We start from the raw sequence: 18991 nt of genomic DNA on the forward strand, positions 1-18991 counted from the left end.
ATTAACATTAAAAAATCTCAATTTGAAAGAAGCAATCTAGGGGCTGGTGCTGTGGCAAGATGAGTTGCACTGCCATCTACAATGCTGGTATCCTATATGGGCGCTGGTTCAAATCCCAGATGTTCCACTTCTGCTCCGACTCCCTTCTAATGGCCTAGAAAACACAGAGGAGGAGGGCTCACATCTTAGGGCTGCTAAATACGTGTGCGAACCTGGAGAAAGATCCTGGCTCTTGCTACAATTGGAGCTATTCCTGACCGATGTGGCCATTTGGGGAGTGAACCAAAGGATGAAAAATCTCTCTCCCTCTATCTGTCTCTCTTCTCTGAATTACTCTGACTTTCAAATAAGCAGATAAACCCTTCAAAAGGAAAAGAAAATCTGATTTAGAATACTGGGATATTTTCTGAAGCCACTTTGCTATGGATGAATAGTTTTTAGATTACTATTTTATATGACCTAAGATTCGCTCACATATGTGGTTTTGTTAGAGACTGAATTATAGTAGAAAAACATCTATTGAAACAGTTGAAGATGTACATAGAAAATTATACAATGTGTTATCTTTAAATAAATAACTGTCATAGAAGCCTATTACTCTTGAGAAATCCCTTGCTAAATTTGTGTGCTAGAATAAAAATGTATATTCCAAGTAATATTTTGTTGGGCCAGAGTTTTAGCACAGTAGATTAAGACATTACTTGCAGCACTGGCATCTATGGGTGCTGGCTTGAATCACTGTCTGTTAATGCTCTCTGTTGACACAATGTAGAAGCCAGCAGAACATGCGCCAAGTCCTTGAAGGGACTTGTGAATTCCATGTACTTGTCCTCACCTATCCCAGTCCCAGATATCAGGACTATCTGTAGAGGAAGCAGCAGCTTGAGGATCCTTCTGTCTCTCTCTCTGTTCATAACTCTATGTTATAAATAAATAAATAAATAAATAAATAAATAAATAAATAAATAAATAAAGTTTTAAAATATGCCGTATTTAGTTTAAATAATATTAGACAAACATTCTGAGTGAGTAGAATTTTTTTTCTGTTCATTTTGATTGTTGCTTTCAAAAAGGAAATTTTAAGCAAAGTTCTTGCTTGAACAACTTGCCTCTTACTAGGAAATGCTGATGTAAATGCAAAAATTATACCTGTGTGTATATATATATATATATACATATATATATATATATAAAAATTAATCTTCAAAAGTTTAAATTCCAGGCTTTATATAATGATAACTTTATCACTTTTATTAACTCTGAAGTGTTTTTCAATACTTTATCAAAATGCAACATCCCTTTGAATTATTCAATATATTTGTTCTAATAAACATTCTGGTAATTTTGATGTAGAAGGCACTAATCATACAGGCATAGTGAAATATCCTTCTCATATTTTAATTAAAATGTAAAATTTACTGTATTATCATGAAAGCAATGTATAATGGCTTTCCACATACAATTTACCATACATTACAATTTACTCATCTCTTTACAAGGCTTTTGAATGAATGACATTCATAATTTGATTAAATGTTATCTGAACATGCTTCTGATTTGGAAATTCCTCCTAAGAATGAATCTTGGTTGCATCTCCTGCTGCAGAAATATATAGTAAACATTTTCTGCAGCTGACAGTTTTGTTCTTGAGTTATAGATGTAGCTATGGAAATTTCTTCAGACCTCTGGGTCTTGGAGAAATGAAACAGATGTGGGAACAGTCATATATTATTTTTCATGTAGGTGACAGTTTCCCACGGAAGACACATGATAAAATTTTTTCCCTACTACCCTTCATCTAGCTGGAACCCTAAAACTTGAACAGAAAAAAACAAAAAAAAAGAATGAGTAAGAGAAAATATACAAATTTATTTAATATATTTCATTTGGCGTGAGAGCCGGCAGAAAAAAAATAAGGACTCAAATCCTAAGGATTTTCATGGTAAACTTGATGAAGAATAGAGAAAATCAAGGAAAAACATCACTGGACAAGAGAGGGTATGGCGCTAAATTTGTAAACAGACAGAAACTGAGCAAGTTCTGGTTTTTAGAATCCCGTTGACTTTGGATATAAAATCTACCTTTCTTCTGGAAATAGGGAATGAAATTCTCACCAGGTGATATTATGTCTAAATCAGAAAGGAGAGGTTTTTTGGTTTGTTTGTTTGTTTTTTGTTTGTTTTAATTGGAAAGGCAGATATATAGAGAGGAGGAGAGACAGAATGGCATATCTTTCATCCATTGATTCTCTCCCCAAGTGGCTGCAGCAGCCAGAGATGCACTGATCTGAAGCCAGCAGCCTGGAGGCTCTTCCAGGTCTCCCAAAGCGGGTCTCTTGCGGGGTCCCAAAGCTTTGGGCCATCATCAACGGCTTTCCCAGGGCACAATCAGAGAGCAGGGTGGGAGCAAAGCTGCTGGGACAAGAACTGGTGCCCAGATGAGATCCTGGCATGTGCAAGGCAAGGACTTTAGCTTCTAGGCTTCTGAGCCAGACCCAGGAAGGAGAGTTCTTAATTGCTTCCATCATCTGCCATGTTTTATAGTTCTTCAACTTAAAATCAACATACCAGTGTCCCATGATTTGTGGTGGTTCTGAATCCCCCAAGTGGTATGCTTACCTTCTCATGCCTTGGTAAGATCTTGCCATCCAAGATTTCCATCATTTTGTGAGTCATTCAAGAACTTTTCCCCTGAAGTGCTTTTCTGTTTAATCCAATCTGTTTATCTCATTCTCAGCTACCACTGATGTATGAACTATTGAATTCCATTAAGATGTAATTCTATATTTACTGACTTTGAAAAAAATATTTTTCACCTTTTTTTGCAAGTCTCAAGTTAAAAAAAGTTAAATTCTTAAGAACTGTGAGATTTCTTTTTGCTTCCCTAGCAAACATCACCAAAAACTTACACCTGAAGAAGATTTGATGCCTCATGTTTGTTATCCACACTTATAAACTGGTGATCTATTCATATTCAGGTTTTGTTTTCTCATTAACAATTTTAGCAATTGCCTAGAATTGCTTATTAAATTCATAACAGAGAAATGACATTCTTACCCCTTTAAATATGTTGTGTCATGAAGTTATACTTTCTTGAAAAAGGAAGAATATATATATATATATATGTATTGTAGATGGACAATAACCCCACTAAAGAAACTGAGATCGGCAGGTTGGAAAATAATTATTCATTTTCCTGTGCTTACTGCATATAGACATGGGAGCTGACGCCGCATTACAAAGAGAAGACGTTATCCTTCAAGATAGACACAGGCAGCAGAAAAAACACATTCACAGAAGACCTTTTTTTTTCTTTTTTTAAAATTAATTACATTGCATTATATGACACAGTTTTATAGGTCCTGGGATTCCCACCCTCCCACTCCTCCTCAAACCCTCTCCCCCTCCTCAAACCCTCCCCCCATGGTGGATTCTTCCACCTTGCTGCATTGCCACAGTTCAAGTTCAGTTGAGATTCTTTCATTGCAAGCATATACCAAGCATAAAGTCCAGTATCTTATTATCCAGATAAGTTCAATGGCTTCTTGGGGAGACCATCTGTGGTCTGAAGGTAGAGCTGGCAGAGTATCATCCCGATCAATTAAAAGCCCCAACATTACATCAGCAACAATTTATAATGTTATGGAATTAGTGGACATAGTATTGAGTAACCAATATGTTTAAAAAAATGCAAGTTCTTAACCATATCCTGTGACTTCTTCATTGACATTTCAATTTTAGTTTATATACAACCGGGTTCTATACACGTTAAAAAGGCTATAGATTACTATGCAGCTGTCTCGTGTCTATTTTCATTGTAGTATTTAGCTTTTTATAGCGTTGAAGCATAATTTTGCTGAACCTGGCTTTTTTTTTTGGGAATTCTAGACTGGCTTATAACTCTAACAAGACATATGTCAACAGTTTAGGTGCAGAACCGTTTTAAGGAGGGGTGTGCAGAGAAATCTTCAATGCCCTAGTGAGGAGTAACTAATCTTTGTGTCCCACCTAGTAAGATGTAAGTGAGCCCACGCTGACCATTTCCTGTCTGGTTCTAGGCTTTCCTTGTTGTTTTCTGTCTATTCTAGATTTTTTGTTTGTTTGTTTGGTTATTTGTTTGTTTTGAGAGGTTTCTGGAGCGATCCTGATGGTCATTGCCAGAGAGGGTGTGGACCCAAAGTTGGAACCAAGCAAGGACCAGAGAGAGCTCCCCTCCCTAGTCCCGAAGGAAGTTTACTGTTCTTCTGTTTCTGCAGACTGCTCAGGGCTCTTGGCTGTTGTTCTGATGCTCTTGGAACCTGCGAGGGAGGATTTGGACTTCTTCCATCCCATGTGGTAGATTCAAGCGGGAGTGGATGACCTCAGAGTTCTTGGTCTCCAAGGGCACTCCAATTCCCTGTGGTCTCCTTGGTAGTTGGGATGTAGTCCTTGGTGCTCGTACTGATAGTCCTTGGAGCGGATCCAGGAGTCTTCAGGGTTGGGATACATGCCTCCTCTTGTCCACCTGCTCTGCTCTAGGGTTCCCCCCTGCTCTTTGCATATGACCTCCTGTTAAGAGGTTGAGAAGACCTTTTTTTTAAGAGACAGTCTCAGTCACATGTATTTTCAGTAACTATTTTTTCTAGAAGAAAATATACATTAATTTCTCTGCCTCCTGGTCTGTTTTCCTCTCCTGCCATTTGCCCAGAGCTTCACCTCATCCTCCCCAACCCCTCTCCTTACCTCCACAACCTCTTTTTATCCCCCTTCTCTTTTTTCTTTAAGGTGAAAGGAGCCTCCTAGATAAAAGATCACTGAAACAGATGACTTTTTCTATAGTTTAGTGAAGTCTTCTAAACATCCAGATAACCTTCACTGTCCCTGCTTTCAGATGACTTATAGAAGATCCCATATAATATTTTTTATTTTCAAGTGAGTCAGCAAATGAATGAATGCCACAGAAACATTTCAAGTCACTTGACAAAGATTAAGGTAAATCTCTGCTCGGTCTAAGCTAAATTTGGTTTATAAAATTTCTAAAATGAATACATGATGGATGATAGATTCTTCTTGAATCGATAGTAGCCTGAGATGATAGTGCAATATAAAAATGTAGATCATTGGTGTAAGTTCCTGTGTTTGTAAGATATATCTTTGTTATATGTAAAGTTGTGTTTTCTTTTTAAATTTCTATTTTAATAATTTTATTTTGTTTTTGATGATGCTTATATACCTAAGAAGTATGCATGCCCATGTGGACCACTGAAAAGAATGAGGAGATTGAGGAGTGGGGGAAAGTGGATGAAGCATCTGCCTCCAATCTTCTCTGTCCTTCCTGCATTCAGGAAAGTGGGGAGGAAGGGGAGAGGGCCACTTCCAGCACAAGTACCCAGGGATTGGGGAGGCTGTCATCCCAGGGACCCCAGTGTGGAGCATATTCTGAGGGTACTGATTCAGTGGTTTTCATAGTTCGGAGATGCTGCTGCTTTTGTTGCTTCAAGGTTGAGGAAATCCTTCCAAGTTTCATTGACTGGCATAGTTTAACTTAGAGTCTTGACTCACACAGATACCAAATTTCAAAGCTTGACCTGAAAACCTGACCAATTTGTTTTGCCCTTCATAGTAGTAGATGTCTTCTGCATGCCTCGATGAACTGGTTGTCATTTCCCCCATGTGCATCTGGGCATGCCATCCACTGCACAGGCTACAACAACAAAGACCCAGTTCTGACACACACACTCCACATTCAGACCCAGACCCTGTGATTTTCTGTATGGTTGAAGCTTTGAGTCTAGTGGTCCAGTCGGGGGTTCCCCAAAGAATCCTCATCAGAGGTGGTCCCAAACCTGATTCATGTGTGTGCTAGCCAGAGCAGGGTCTGGCTCAATACATCACACACATCAGCCTACACACACTGGTGGTTGTAGTCATCTGGTCAATTCTGTCCTCAGCCCCATCTCATAATCAAACAATGGTTGCTTAAGACTAGCCTAACCCTGCACACCACACAATAGGCCCTCATACATACCAGTAGGAACTGAAGCCTAGTCAGGGTGACAACCAATAACTCCCATCAGGTCCACCCCAGCACCACTTCCTGTGCATGTCAGTGTAGACTGGTCCAGTCTATCCTGCATCACATTTGGCTTTCACACACATCAGTGAGTGTTGGAACCCAGCACAGCCTGACAGGCCCCTCTATCCATCCCGCAATCATGGTGGTGGGTGCCACCACCTATCCAGCAAGGCTTGTCTCGAGCCCTGGTTCCCATGATCATTAGTGGGAGCTGTAGCCCATCAGAGGAGTTCCCACAATTTGCACAGTTATGCTTTCCAGGTGATTCTGCAGTTCAGCTTGACAGGACTTGTTCCCAGTTCTATCTCTTGCCAGCTGATATTGGGGAAAAGCCTCACTAACCTCCATTTACTCTAGCTCATGCATGTCCCAGTGGATATGGTCACTAAGGCCAGCCTGTCTTGCACTCTATCAAAGTTCTCACATCTTCCAGTGGATACTATGAATCCTTCCAGCCTGACTCACTCAAGTCCTGGGCCAAGCATATGCCAGTGAGTAATGTAACCTGGCTTGGACTTGGCTGCTCCCAGCCTTGGTTCTTGCATTCACCTATGGGGACTGCATACTGATGGTGGAGTTCCGCAAGCTCATCTATCAGGTCTCCTCCTAGTGGTAAATCTTGCATACACTGGTGTTCTTAGCCCAGCCTGACTTGGCCCATCTCATGTCCTGGTAGGTACAGCAGTCATGCCCAACCATCCTGCCACCCGTTCCAGCTCTTACCATTAGATGCTATAGTCCAGACACTCATGTACACCTCCAGATCCAGCTTCTCCGTGGTTAGGCAGGTGCCAAAATCTAGCCAGCCTGTAATAAACCCATCTTGACTCCTGCAGGCACCAGTGGGTTCTTGAGCCTAGACCAGTCTAGCACATTCCAGATTCAGTCCACACCCATGCCAAAAAGTACAACAGCCATGCCTAGCCCAGTTTGCTGCTCCCACTCCAGCTCTCACAGCCACCAGTCAGAAACACAGCTCCACCAGGGCATCCACTTACCTCCAATACCAGGCTCTCTCTCAGCCACGAATCTGGTGTGTGCTGGTGTTTGCTTTGACCCAGCCTGGCATAGCCCATCACCCAGCTTGGCCTTTACCATTGGATGCTGTAGCCTTGCCTGGCATGGCTCAACCATGCCAACTCCTGCTGGTGGGTACTGCAGCAAAGTCCTGCCCAGCCTGCTCCCATCCCTGGTTTTCATGCAAACCAGTAAATATGATAGCCTAGGCTAGCTCAGCATGTCCTGGACCCCATACTCATTCCCAAACATGGCACTGTGTTATGGTTTGTCCTGGCTCTGTTCATTCTGCCCCCATCAGAACCACCATGACTCACGTGTTCACAGGCAGGAGTGATGGGCCATCAGGGGAGTTTCTATGTTCCCCCACGACGTCCACTCCCCAAGCCAGATCTCATGCGTGCTTGTGGGTGTTAGGCCCTTATCCAGCATAGTCCAGTCCCCAGGCTTAGCCATTTTGTGTGCTGGTGTTGCAGCCCAGCATGCCCCACACCCAGTTCTTTGGTGTGCCTGTTGCAGCCTGGGCCAGATTAGCCTGTTCTCAACTCAAGTACCCATCAGAGTTGTAGAGTCCCATGACTATGCCCAGCTTTCTCTGTCACCACACTCAGTGTAATAGTCTCATCGGGTGAACCTAAAAATTCTCTATACAATCTGCTCCTGGGCCAAATACTCTCCTGTGCTGGTTACTATCATGGCCCAGCCTGGTGTGCTTCAACCCCTTCCCCTACACTCGCTTGTGAGTACTATAATGGAGACCTGCCAGAGCGTTCCCACCCCCAGCCATGGCTTTTGTGTGCATAGATAGGTGGTGATTGACTCAGTCCTGTTAGGTGATTTAGAACAATCAATGAATCTTTGGTTTTTTTAAATGGCTATTTATAGTATTTGAAGAATATTTTAATCAATCTTTTTAAAGTGTGTCCCTAAATTTCTTTTAGAAAATTTCATATGGTTGGAGTACTTGTTTAAGCACTATTTATAACTGTCAGAGTTGTATGTGTTGGGGTTTAGTGTAGAGCTTTCTGAATGTAAAGGTCAAAATTAATAAAAAACAAATTCAAGGTTCCACCAAGGAACTTACCAATGCTTAAAATTCCACTTGAACAGAAGGAAAAAACCACCGCCTTGAACATAAAAAGCTTTGAAAGCCTAATGAACCACGTTACCTCCTGTAGCTTATAGCAATCAAAATTTGTGCTATGACTAGGCTCGTTAGCATTAAGTGGCAGCAGATCATTAAGCTTTTACTACAATTACTTACCACGGTTTGACCTTTGCCATTGTATTTGGTTGATGAAATGTTTTTATGTCAACCTTTCATTTTTTTTTTCAGATTTTTCTTGATGCAAAACGCCTTTTATCCCATGAATTAAAATACCCCCTAATTCAAGACTTTCCTTAAATTCTTTTAACAAGTATCCAAAATATAGTAATATTTCAATAATATACATTGTTGTAACAAGATAATTCTTGCTATAATTATTTATTTGTCTTCCTACATGACATTGATCATCAAGGAAGAAAATGATAGTAATATAGTGTTGAATGTTGAATACTAGAGTTACAGATAATTTTTTTCCATCTGTAATGATTGTTTCATCAAAGTCAAAATATTAGCAATTGTTTTAACTGCTTTTAAAATGTTTATGCCTCATCATTTAAGCAATAATTACTTATGCTCTAGTGGAAAACCAAACGGTATTTTAAGCAAAACACTTCAGTTTACCTTTCAGTATATGGGACTTCTTTCTGTATCTTTCACAGCATTAGGTGGTAGGTAAGTGATACTGAAGCAAAAGTATTTTTTTGTCTCTAGATATAAAAATAAACTCCATTGGATAAAGATTCAATTAAGTTTTCTTTCTTAAATCTAATTTCTCTGCACAAACATTAAATTTAACATTTTTAATCAGTAATATGTATTTTCATTGGATTATTTTGTTTTCTGGTTGTATCATCTTATCAAATGTTTTATTAATATATTAATGTTTTCATTTTGTAAGTGTAAGTGTTTTTCAAACTAATGAGTGATTACGATTTGTTGTATCTATATTTTGACAACGAATATCAGTCTGTTTCTTAGGATGAATATAAATTAATTTTTGAAAGTAGGATTTCTTTCTTTTCATGTACAATAACTCAAGGAACATAACTTGAGATTCGAATCAGTATTCTATTTGAAGTTATTATTATTTTTTACTGTGTATATTCTGATCTTCACTTGTAGAAGTCTGAATGATTGTTTTAGTAGATAATTTCAAAATTAGCAAGTCTTTTGAAAAACACATCATATGATTATGATAAGATCCTCCATTTGGTGTGATGACTCCAAGCCAACCAAGGACAACATGAAAGTAGTTGCATCGTAGACTCCGTACCCCTGAAGTTTTCAATTAAGTATGAAATTTAGTGTTAAACCACATAACCTCTGTAGGCATTGGAGAATAGAGATAGCGTGTGTGTGTGTGTGTGTATGTTTGTACATGCTTATTCATCATATGTGTGTATATACATGTATAGTGTGTGTTTAAATAAAGCTATACATGCATGTATACATATAGTTATTTGTGAAGTTATCTGATTGTTTTCTTGTTTCTGTGAAAGTTAAATAGGATTAGGAAGAAATTGAAATTTTTTTATTACATATTTGGTTCAGATCCACTACTGAGCAGCAGGGTAATTTTGAATAACTGACTTAAAATTCCTGAATCTCATTTTCAGCATCACTATGTGACAATCACATTTTCTACTCTAAGTTAGTTTAAAATGCTGTAATGTCAAAGTATTGATGTCCGCCAGAGTGCTTTGTTATTTAAAAATGTCAGGTGGTGGTATTTGTGACCCTTCAAGAGTAACCAGCCACAACCTCTGACTCCGAGGCTGAGCACGTTTCCTAAACAGAAGGCACTGGGAGACTCTGGCTGGCCCTTGTGCTGCCCACGGATGAAGATTTCAGGAAGAAGAATGAGAAAGATTGTTCTATTTTCACCAAGTTTAGAATTATTACAAAATACACATGTGAAAGAGATACCATATGCTTCTTGTGAAGTTTAGTAATACACTGACTTGTGGTTAAATCAAACTCCTCTGTCTCAAGTGAAACATTCTTGAAAATTTCTTCTTAAAATGGATTATATTATTACCTGAGGAGCTAAAGTGACCAAGTATTTTCTATCTAGACATGAATTTGAAGTAGTTACATTTTTACTTATTATATTCAGAGAGAAGCTAGCTCTTTTTTGTGTGCCATCTTTCCAGTTCTTACATTTATTATATAAAAAGTTTTTCATAAAGGCCAAAGTGTGTGTTATGAAACAGAATATGTATGGCTTCAAAAATCATCTACACCAAACCAAATATCATTCAGCTCCATCTTCCATGTATTTTTTGAGGTGTCCTCATATCTCAAAGTAATTTAAATCAGAGCATAGATTTTTTTAAAAAATGATTTGTTTCATACACCACATTACTCCCTTTTACTTGCCTATGACCACTATAAAGAGTCATAAACAAGTTTGGAAAAGAGAGTTTATGTCATTCTTTGGAGATGATCTTCCATTTGCTTATCACAGTATTCACAAAGTGTAGATTCTTAGTAAAATCACTTGCTGTGTTTGGGAAGAACACAAGGTGCTTTAAACAAAGTTATATTGAATGCCTTGAGGTAGATCATACATTTTCAATTGTTTTATACACAGCAGTCTTAGAAACTGTACTCTGCCTGGCTCCTCTAGGCATTTGGGTTTCCAATTACTTAACCTGTTCATTGGGATTTTATTTCTGTTATGAATTCTCCTACATTTTATCAGGTAAAGGTTGTAAACATTTGATAATAAAACATCCTCCCCAAATTTCTCTTTTTGTGTTACATGTTGTTTAGCTCATTGAACCTTTTGGAAATCAGCATTACAAAATAACATTACTGCAAGGAGCCATTTGAAACTATACTGCCCAAATTTTCCACCTTCTATTGATTTGGAGTGTGGTAAAGTGAATGTGGCAGAAAATGAAAAAGGAAATGATGAGAAAATGTTCAAGCTATTATTACTTTTAGTCTTTGGGTTTCAAAATGAGTCAAATACATACTTTAATTGATAAACTGACTTTATATTCACCTATTGGAAACAGTACAACATATTTTACATCAGATTATGAAATATGGATGTTTTACTAAAAGACAGGAAGAGCTTTTCCAGTCTTTAAAGTAAATACATATTCAAAGGATCTTAAGGCATACCATTTATTCATATTCATATCTATTGAAATACTGTACATCCACATACTTCAATAAATAGTTAAAAACCTGACCTTGTTTTAAATCATTTCTGGATTTCAAAAAACAATTTTTATTGAAAAGATTAAATAGGTAACTTTTGGCTGTGTCACAAAGCTAAACACATGAATAAATTAACAAATATGCAATAAATTTATTCAATGTAAATGTTTGGCTTTGATAATTCAGCTTGTTAGTTTTCTGACTTCACGCATAGGGGTACTTACAAATATATTTTCTTCAGAAATTACCTGGATAATTTCCTCAGTTCTCCAGTCTACTTTCTAGATATAGTTTAAATGTTATGATGAATAATCAATTTTTCAGTTAAACGTAACTAACCCCTGAAAATGGTTTTAAGTTTGAAATTCTCTCTCTCAAATGTTTTAGGGCATTTAAAACACAAAATGATTATGGGGCAGTACTTTTTCTATAATTGCTGCATAATATGAATTTAATGGTATAACAGGACTTATGTTTCAAATGAGATTGTTCATTGTAAAACAGAATTAGACCATTTGCAATTAACTTAAGAATGCAAATGAATAAGTTAACTACCCCAATATTCTGATTTTTCACTTCCTCTTATTTTTTTTACCACCTTTCCTCTTTTCTTCCTTCTTTCTCCTTTCTTTCGTTCCTATCTTCCTTCCTTTTTTCTTTCTCTCTTTGCATTTCTTTCTCTTTTCTCTTTCTGCTCTTTTTCTACTGTTCTTTGTTTTTCTGTCTTCCTCTGTGTAAAGAAAATTAGGGGCAATCAAAGGAGTTCCACAAATGGAACTTGTGTAAAGTACAATTTAGAAATGAAAAGCAAAAAAAAATTTAGACATAAAGAGATAAATCAAGTTTATAAAACTGGTATTCTGAAATTGCAACAATCTTGTACAGTCAGGACTCATAAAATGGAATAATTAGACATTTCTTATGTCCATAAATGCAAAATCACCTACTTGAACATTATATGCAATACATTCACACAAAAAAGCAAATACTGTAGCCTTATTTGAACAATATTGAACTCATAAATACTCATGATGTCACTGTCCAGGGGCCTAAGGACTAGGAATGCTGCTGTGATACAGGAAAACATAGTGAATACCTCCTCTATTAAAAATGTCACTTGAGAAAATCCTCTTCTAACATAAAGGCAAATACATATAGCTACTGAGCTATGACTGTACTTCTGTCACATTCTATGGGAAAAACACCAGACTCCACAAATTCGGAATCATGACAACACTTTGAACTAATTATTTGGTTCATCCATAGTTTATACCTCAGTTTACCTCACATTTACCCTACAAACCTTACAAAGAGGAGGTATTTTTAACTCTAGGAAAAAGGTCACTGTATAATATGCATTCTTGATCTGTTTCCTTCTCCCAAACAATGGTACAGATGGTTAACACTTTTGTGGTAGCACCACTATTTCTAGTAAGTAGATTATTATGGAGTGTGCCACTTTAAAGCTGCAATACAAAACATAAAATATTTTGTAGTTTACACACCAAGTTCATAGAGGACATTTTAAAAAGCAAATAAATAATAATTTTAGATGACATATTTGTTTAAAAAACCCATTTAACATGTCATTCAAAATGTCAGAAACTCATTACACACAGTATATTTAATTGCATCATATTAATCTTATTGCCATTTTGTGGGAAGACTGAATATTTATATCCCTTCATTTAAGATTCATATTTTCTAATTAAAATAGATTTATGGCATACTTTGGGTCTAAATTTTACCTGAAAAAAAGTTGCAATTTTCAAATCATGCCTTCTGGGGCAAAATGAATTTCTTAAATATATCCAATCTTTGTAAAATTTATCAACTTGAATTTTATTAGTAATATCATTGCTATGACTTTCAGAAGGGGAGCACTGGTAGAAGTTTAAGTGTACCAATCCTTATCACTTCATCAAGCCTGTGAAATGGATTTCAAGACTCTGGTCTCTCTTTAGGAAAGAATAAAGCCATCAAACTATTCCAGTAAGCTAATAATTAGAGTGACAATATTTTCATTCAAAAGTGTAATTTTCATTCTTTATAATTGAGATAACTTAATACTCATAGCATTTTAATACTTATTTTATCTTGAAATGTCCTCATCACCAACATCTTATACTCATTTTGTCACATATTATTTATCTCATGTTAAGATGAAGCAAAGCATGGTGATTTGGGGAAAATCTCACATTTCTAGGCTAAAACGGCTATGAAGATTTTGTTGAAGAGTTGGATATTTTAAGGATTGATCTGCTGCATTTCAATATAGAAAATTTTTTAGGTGGTATTTTGCAAATATAACCTGGATTTCAGACTATCAACTAAATGATGTTTTCAGAGAGAAAATATGCAAAATGTTCTAGTGTACAGGAGCACTATCTCTGTAACATTCACACAGAATCACATTAATTTTGAGTGCTTTTCAACTTATGTTATAATAGGTAATAGAACTTTGGGCATTTTTTGACAAACCAGCTTAAATTTTGGCTCAGAGTAGTGAAAAGAAAGATGCTGTATTGCTATGCAATTCCTTGAGTGGACTGTGCTGTCATTTTAATGAATTATTGTCCACAATAGATTTAATATTTATCTGCAACTAATCATTTGATATGTTTAGTGTACCACGTTATTATGCTGTTTTTTTCATTACAAAAACTGGAGGAAAATCTTAAACATGACTGATCATGAAGGAAGAGATTTAAAGGTCCCAAGTGCCTTCCTTCTTTAGAAGTATCATTTCACTTTGTCACTGCAGTTTATTTTTGATTTCAAATTGTAATGTTTAGCAAAACAGAGAAAATGTTACTTTATGAAGGCACACCCATGCTGAACTGACAGGAAAGAGAAGCAGAGCTGCACAGCCAGTTATAGTACAAGGCTCATTCCTGAAACCTGAATATCATGCGAGCAGAAAAATCTAGATATGTGTTATATTTTGAAGAAATGATTTGAAGGCATTATTATTTGCTTTTTTATCAAAAAGGAAAAAAAAGTGCATCTTTGTAAATGTGGAGTGATTCTTACTGAAACAGGGAACTGAATGCTTGTATTGCAGCTTTAAAGAATCACATATTCACTGCAATATTCGTTTTTGTAAACTACAGCCTGCAACCTAGCAGACCATGACTGAATGCTTTTGAAAAGTCGTAGATTACAAACATGAAATCACAATTAATATCCTCTAAAAGTAATTTCAGAGCTTTCACGTCTTCAAAAAAAAAAAAAAGGACAATGTGTACTGCTTCACAAGGTAATGTAGCTAATCAAAAAAGAGTAGAATTAAAGTATTTACATAATGACCAATTCCACATAGGCGATCATCCCCATGTAAGCACTGCTGATTATATCCCACGCTGCTTTTAACAAACTGTACCAGATTGGATCCAGCCATCAGCACTTTCAGAGAATCCTTAAAAGCCTTTTATGGTCTTTAAATTTATTGTAGAATGGCATTCTTCAGGTAGAATATGCTGGTGAAAGAAGACAGTGTCAACACAAGGTACCAGCAGGAGAGAATAGCATCAGCACTTCCGGTAATTCCATACTGGGCTGTACTTGGAGCTGGAAAAGAAAAGAAAAAAGGAGGAGATTAAATCAAAATCTAATTTGTGCCTTTCAGAAACTTGACAATCACAACAGGTAGTAGTGAAAGTATTGCTGTTGGAGCCAGACTTTGGTTCCTGTCTGATTCTATTCTATGACAATGTGCATCCTATTTGACTAAGTTATTTGAGCATCAGTTTTTCTCAAGGGCAAAATAGCAATAAAAATGATGAAATTCACCTGGTAAGGTTGAGGTGAGACTTGAAAACAGAGCACGATCACTGTGTCAAACATGTGCTAAGTACTAAGAATCAACCGCTAACATTATAATACCTTTGATATAGATTGAAAATATTCACTATTAACAGACACTGTTCATTCACGAATATATTTGCACATCTTTTCTACCCGGTAAATATTGTGGTAAATGTTGAAGATACAAAATTAAATGTCTCTTTACCAAGGTGTTTCTTGTTTGTGGGAGGGGACGGAAGATGTTCCAACAATGTAAGCCAATCCTAAGAATATTAGAGTTGTATGCTCAAACTGCAGTGACACACACACAAAATACCTGTGTTTTAATCTTCCTAGGGAAGGGAAGAATTATGTAACAGTTTTGCTCTAAGGAATTGCTCATTTGGGTGGAGGAAGCCACATATTCAGAGAAAAGTGGAATGGAGAGAATAAACTCACTGAGCTGTAGGATCTAAAATTCAGTCAGTCTTACTGTAGCACGGAGTTTGAAACCTAAACTGGAGGGAATTGAAACTGGGACTCTAGGCACATTGAATGAGTTGGATTGTAATTCAGAAAGATTCCCATTCTTATATTGAAGCAGATTTTGAAGAATTTGAAGCAGTTGAATGTATAATGACATTTATGCATTAGAAAGATCAGACTTTTATGCATGGAGAGGTCCAAGTGGGACTCAGCCTACATCTCATTGAATTTTCACTGAACGCCTAAAGTTCAGGATATGTTTCCAAAGTTAGGATATGTTTCTAGTCCATGAGTGGATTCCAGTTCATTTCAAAGAGATTAGCTGCCTCCAAGTATGTGAATTATATTTTGTTCCAGCAGTTGAATGATGTAGGTTTACTCAGACTTACTTGTTCACCATAATAAAATAGTAACAATAACAAATTCCACCAACATACTTGTAACTACATTTTATTTTGGAAATTCAGAATTCATGCAGTTTTTTAGTAGAAATTGAATAATACAATAAAGAAACATACTGTTTCTTTCGTAAATCCATAACAAATCTAGGAGCGGTATTAATCATCCTGTGCTTCAATTGCCCCTAGTTAGTTTTTAATGGATTTTTTACAATTTACTACATTGCCATGTAACATGGAAAATAAATTGTAAGGTTTACATCTCTAAGAAGTTAAAGGGATGAAGATGCATTGAGGCATAAATCAAGATGGCGGAATAGAATAAGGACACATTTAAACAGATGGAGAAACATTAGCCAGTGTGAAGCAGAGAGGGCACATTTCAGGAGATAGGAGAGGACAGAACGACAGCAGAGGGGCACCTGCAGCCTGAAAGAAACAGGAAAGTAGCAGACAAAATGGTAAGTGTTGCAGTGACCAACAACCCAGTGGCATCTGAATTGCAGCGGTAACCAGAACTACAGTAGCAACAAGGTGGGAAGGGACTTTCACTGGGAGCTCAGGACAAAGAACTGACTTTCCTGTTGGTCTGTTTGGTTTGACTAGGAGTAGAGACAGAAAGGCAGGTCCCAAATGGGCAGTACAGGAACAGGATAGATTTTACAGCCCAATCCGCCTCCTAGAGCCAAATCGGCACTATTTTGTATAAGAAAACAAAGGCTATGGGATAGGAATGTGCATGCACTGAGCTGGGAGTGAACTCATTTCTGGCTCAGTGAATTGCAAATGTGGCATCCTACAGGTTCCACCCAAGATAGATCTGAGTAGCCCTCAGACCTGATAGCCAGCAGATCAAGAACTCTAGTAGTGGCACATCAGGCACCATTTTGTGCAGTGTGGAAACACTTTAAGACTGCAGGGACAACAGTGAGCTGTGAATGTGCTGAGTTGGGAGCAAACTCACTGAGCTCAGTGCATATAATAATACCAATTTTGATTTTCTTTTTCATTTCTTCAGTGACACAGCCATTCAATAGCATATTTAACTTCATGGCATTTTTAATTTCTTCTTTTCTTCCTGCTGTTGATTTTGCTTTGTGGCTTTTCATTTACGGGCATGTACAGTAACTGTGTAATGGAGATTATCATATCCAGATACAAGGATACAACGCAGTCTTCATCTCTACTTTCAGATCAAACATGGACCCCCAATGAAACTGTTAGCTATATCTTAATAATAGGATGCTGACTCTGCATTTGTCCATGCCTGCAATCCACGGACATATAGTTGTTTATGAAAAATACAATATAGTATTAATAAAGGGGAACTCGGGGGGGGGGAGTTTGGGGATGGGGTAAGGGAAATCCCAGGGACTTTGGAACTGTATCATAAAATGATAAGAATAATAATTAAAAGTTAAAAAAACATGCATTGACCTCTGCCAAATGGGAAGTCTGCATGACACTGATTGTTGAGCATGGGTGAATGGAATTCCCACAGCTGAGGCTACTTCCTTGTATTAAGTAGAGAATAAAATTAAGTATAATGTATCTGTATGTGCCACAGGCAAGTACCATTTGCAGTTAGTATTTATTTATTTAAGAGGCACACACACACAATGTCTATGAGAGAGAGAGAGAGAGAGATAGAAAGAGAGAGAGAGAGAGATAGAAAGAGAGAGAGAGAGAGAGAGGATCCCATCATCTAGTCCTTTCTCTCGATGCCTGCAATGGCTGGGGCTGGGCTACCGCTTAAATTAGGCTAGAGCTGATTCAGCTGGGAACTGAGTGCAGCTCATGTTGGTTACAGAATCCAATGGGTTTAACCATCATTGCTGCCTATCAGGGTCTGCCTTAACAGGAAGCTCCACTCAGGAACCAGACCTGGGAAGTTAGTCCATCCACAAAGATGTGATCTAAGGCTAAATGCCCAATCCCACACAGAATTGTTTAAAGAGAGAGAGCAAGAAAGGCAGGACAGAAGGAAAAAGGAAAAAGGAAGGAAGGAAAGTAAAAGAAAGAAAAAGGAAAGGAAAAAAGCTGATGAATATAAAATAAGTTGGTTGCTGAATAAATTTTCAACTTCTGATATATAAGAACTTCTGATATATAAGAATTTATGGAATCCATTATTTAAAATCCATAATATTTGGCTAAAAATCAATATTTAGTTAGTGTATGATCTCAGTAGCGGCTTTTAAAATTGTTATTGTTTATGTGTATTGAGTCTAAAAAATTAATATAACAGAAATGACCAATAATAAGCAAAACATAAAAATGTTTACTAATTAAAAGATACTATAAGCAAAGCATGCAAAGGAAATGTAATTTTTTACTGTTACTACAACCAATTAAACGTGACTGGAATATCAAAAATTCTCAAAATTTTTATTTGTTAAAATGTATCTTTGGCTAATATTTTTCTGAATTCCTTCTCTTTCATCAGACTGAGCTCATTTCCCTCTTTGTGTCATCAGAGTATGACAAGTGCAACATATAACTTTCAAGCTGAAGGAACGTATTTGTTCAGATATTTGTTTCTTGAATCAAGTTTTACATTCTTCTAGGTCATACGATTGTATTATAGGGTGGTGGTTGAAAAACGTGTAGTTTTAAAAAGTAGTCTATTTAGGCAGTGTGTCATCATTATATAATTTTATTCTTTATGACTAATATTTATTTTGCATGAGCTTTGTGTATGCGTATAACTGTTGAACTAAATTATTTCTGGAATGGGACTAACAGTGCTATTCACTATTAAAGTGTGTTTTCTTTAAGATTTATTCATTTTTCTTGGGAAGGCAGATTTTCAGAGAGATCTTCCATCTGCTGGTTCACTCCCTAAGCAATGGCCGGAGCTGAGTCAATCTGAAGTCAGGAGCCAGGAGCTTCTTCTGGGTCTCTCACACTGTTTCAGAGTCCCAAGGTTTTAGGCCATCCTCCACTGCTTTCCCAGACCATAAGCAGGGAG

The 18991-nt window shown here is 37.1% G+C and overlaps 1 protein-coding gene across 1 annotated transcript in view; it reads right to left on the reverse strand.

Annotated features, from left to right (window-relative positions):
- Nucleotides 1-11180: 11180 nt before the first annotated feature.
- Nucleotides 11181-18991, reverse strand: part of NEGR1 (neuronal growth regulator 1) — an 856411-nt gene continuing 848600 nt past the window's right edge. Inside the window, exon 7 of the mRNA XM_012930450.2 lies at nucleotides 11181-14920. Coding sequence (XP_012785904.2) covers nucleotides 14796-14920 — 125 coding nt within the window. The 3' untranslated portion in view covers nucleotides 11181-14795. The remainder of the gene's footprint in view (nucleotides 14921-18991) is intronic.

This window comes from Ochotona princeps, chromosome 2, assembly GCF_030435755.1.
Source record: "Ochotona princeps isolate mOchPri1 chromosome 2, mOchPri1.hap1, whole genome shotgun sequence".
Taxonomy (NCBI): domain Eukaryota; kingdom Metazoa; phylum Chordata; class Mammalia; order Lagomorpha; family Ochotonidae; genus Ochotona; species Ochotona princeps.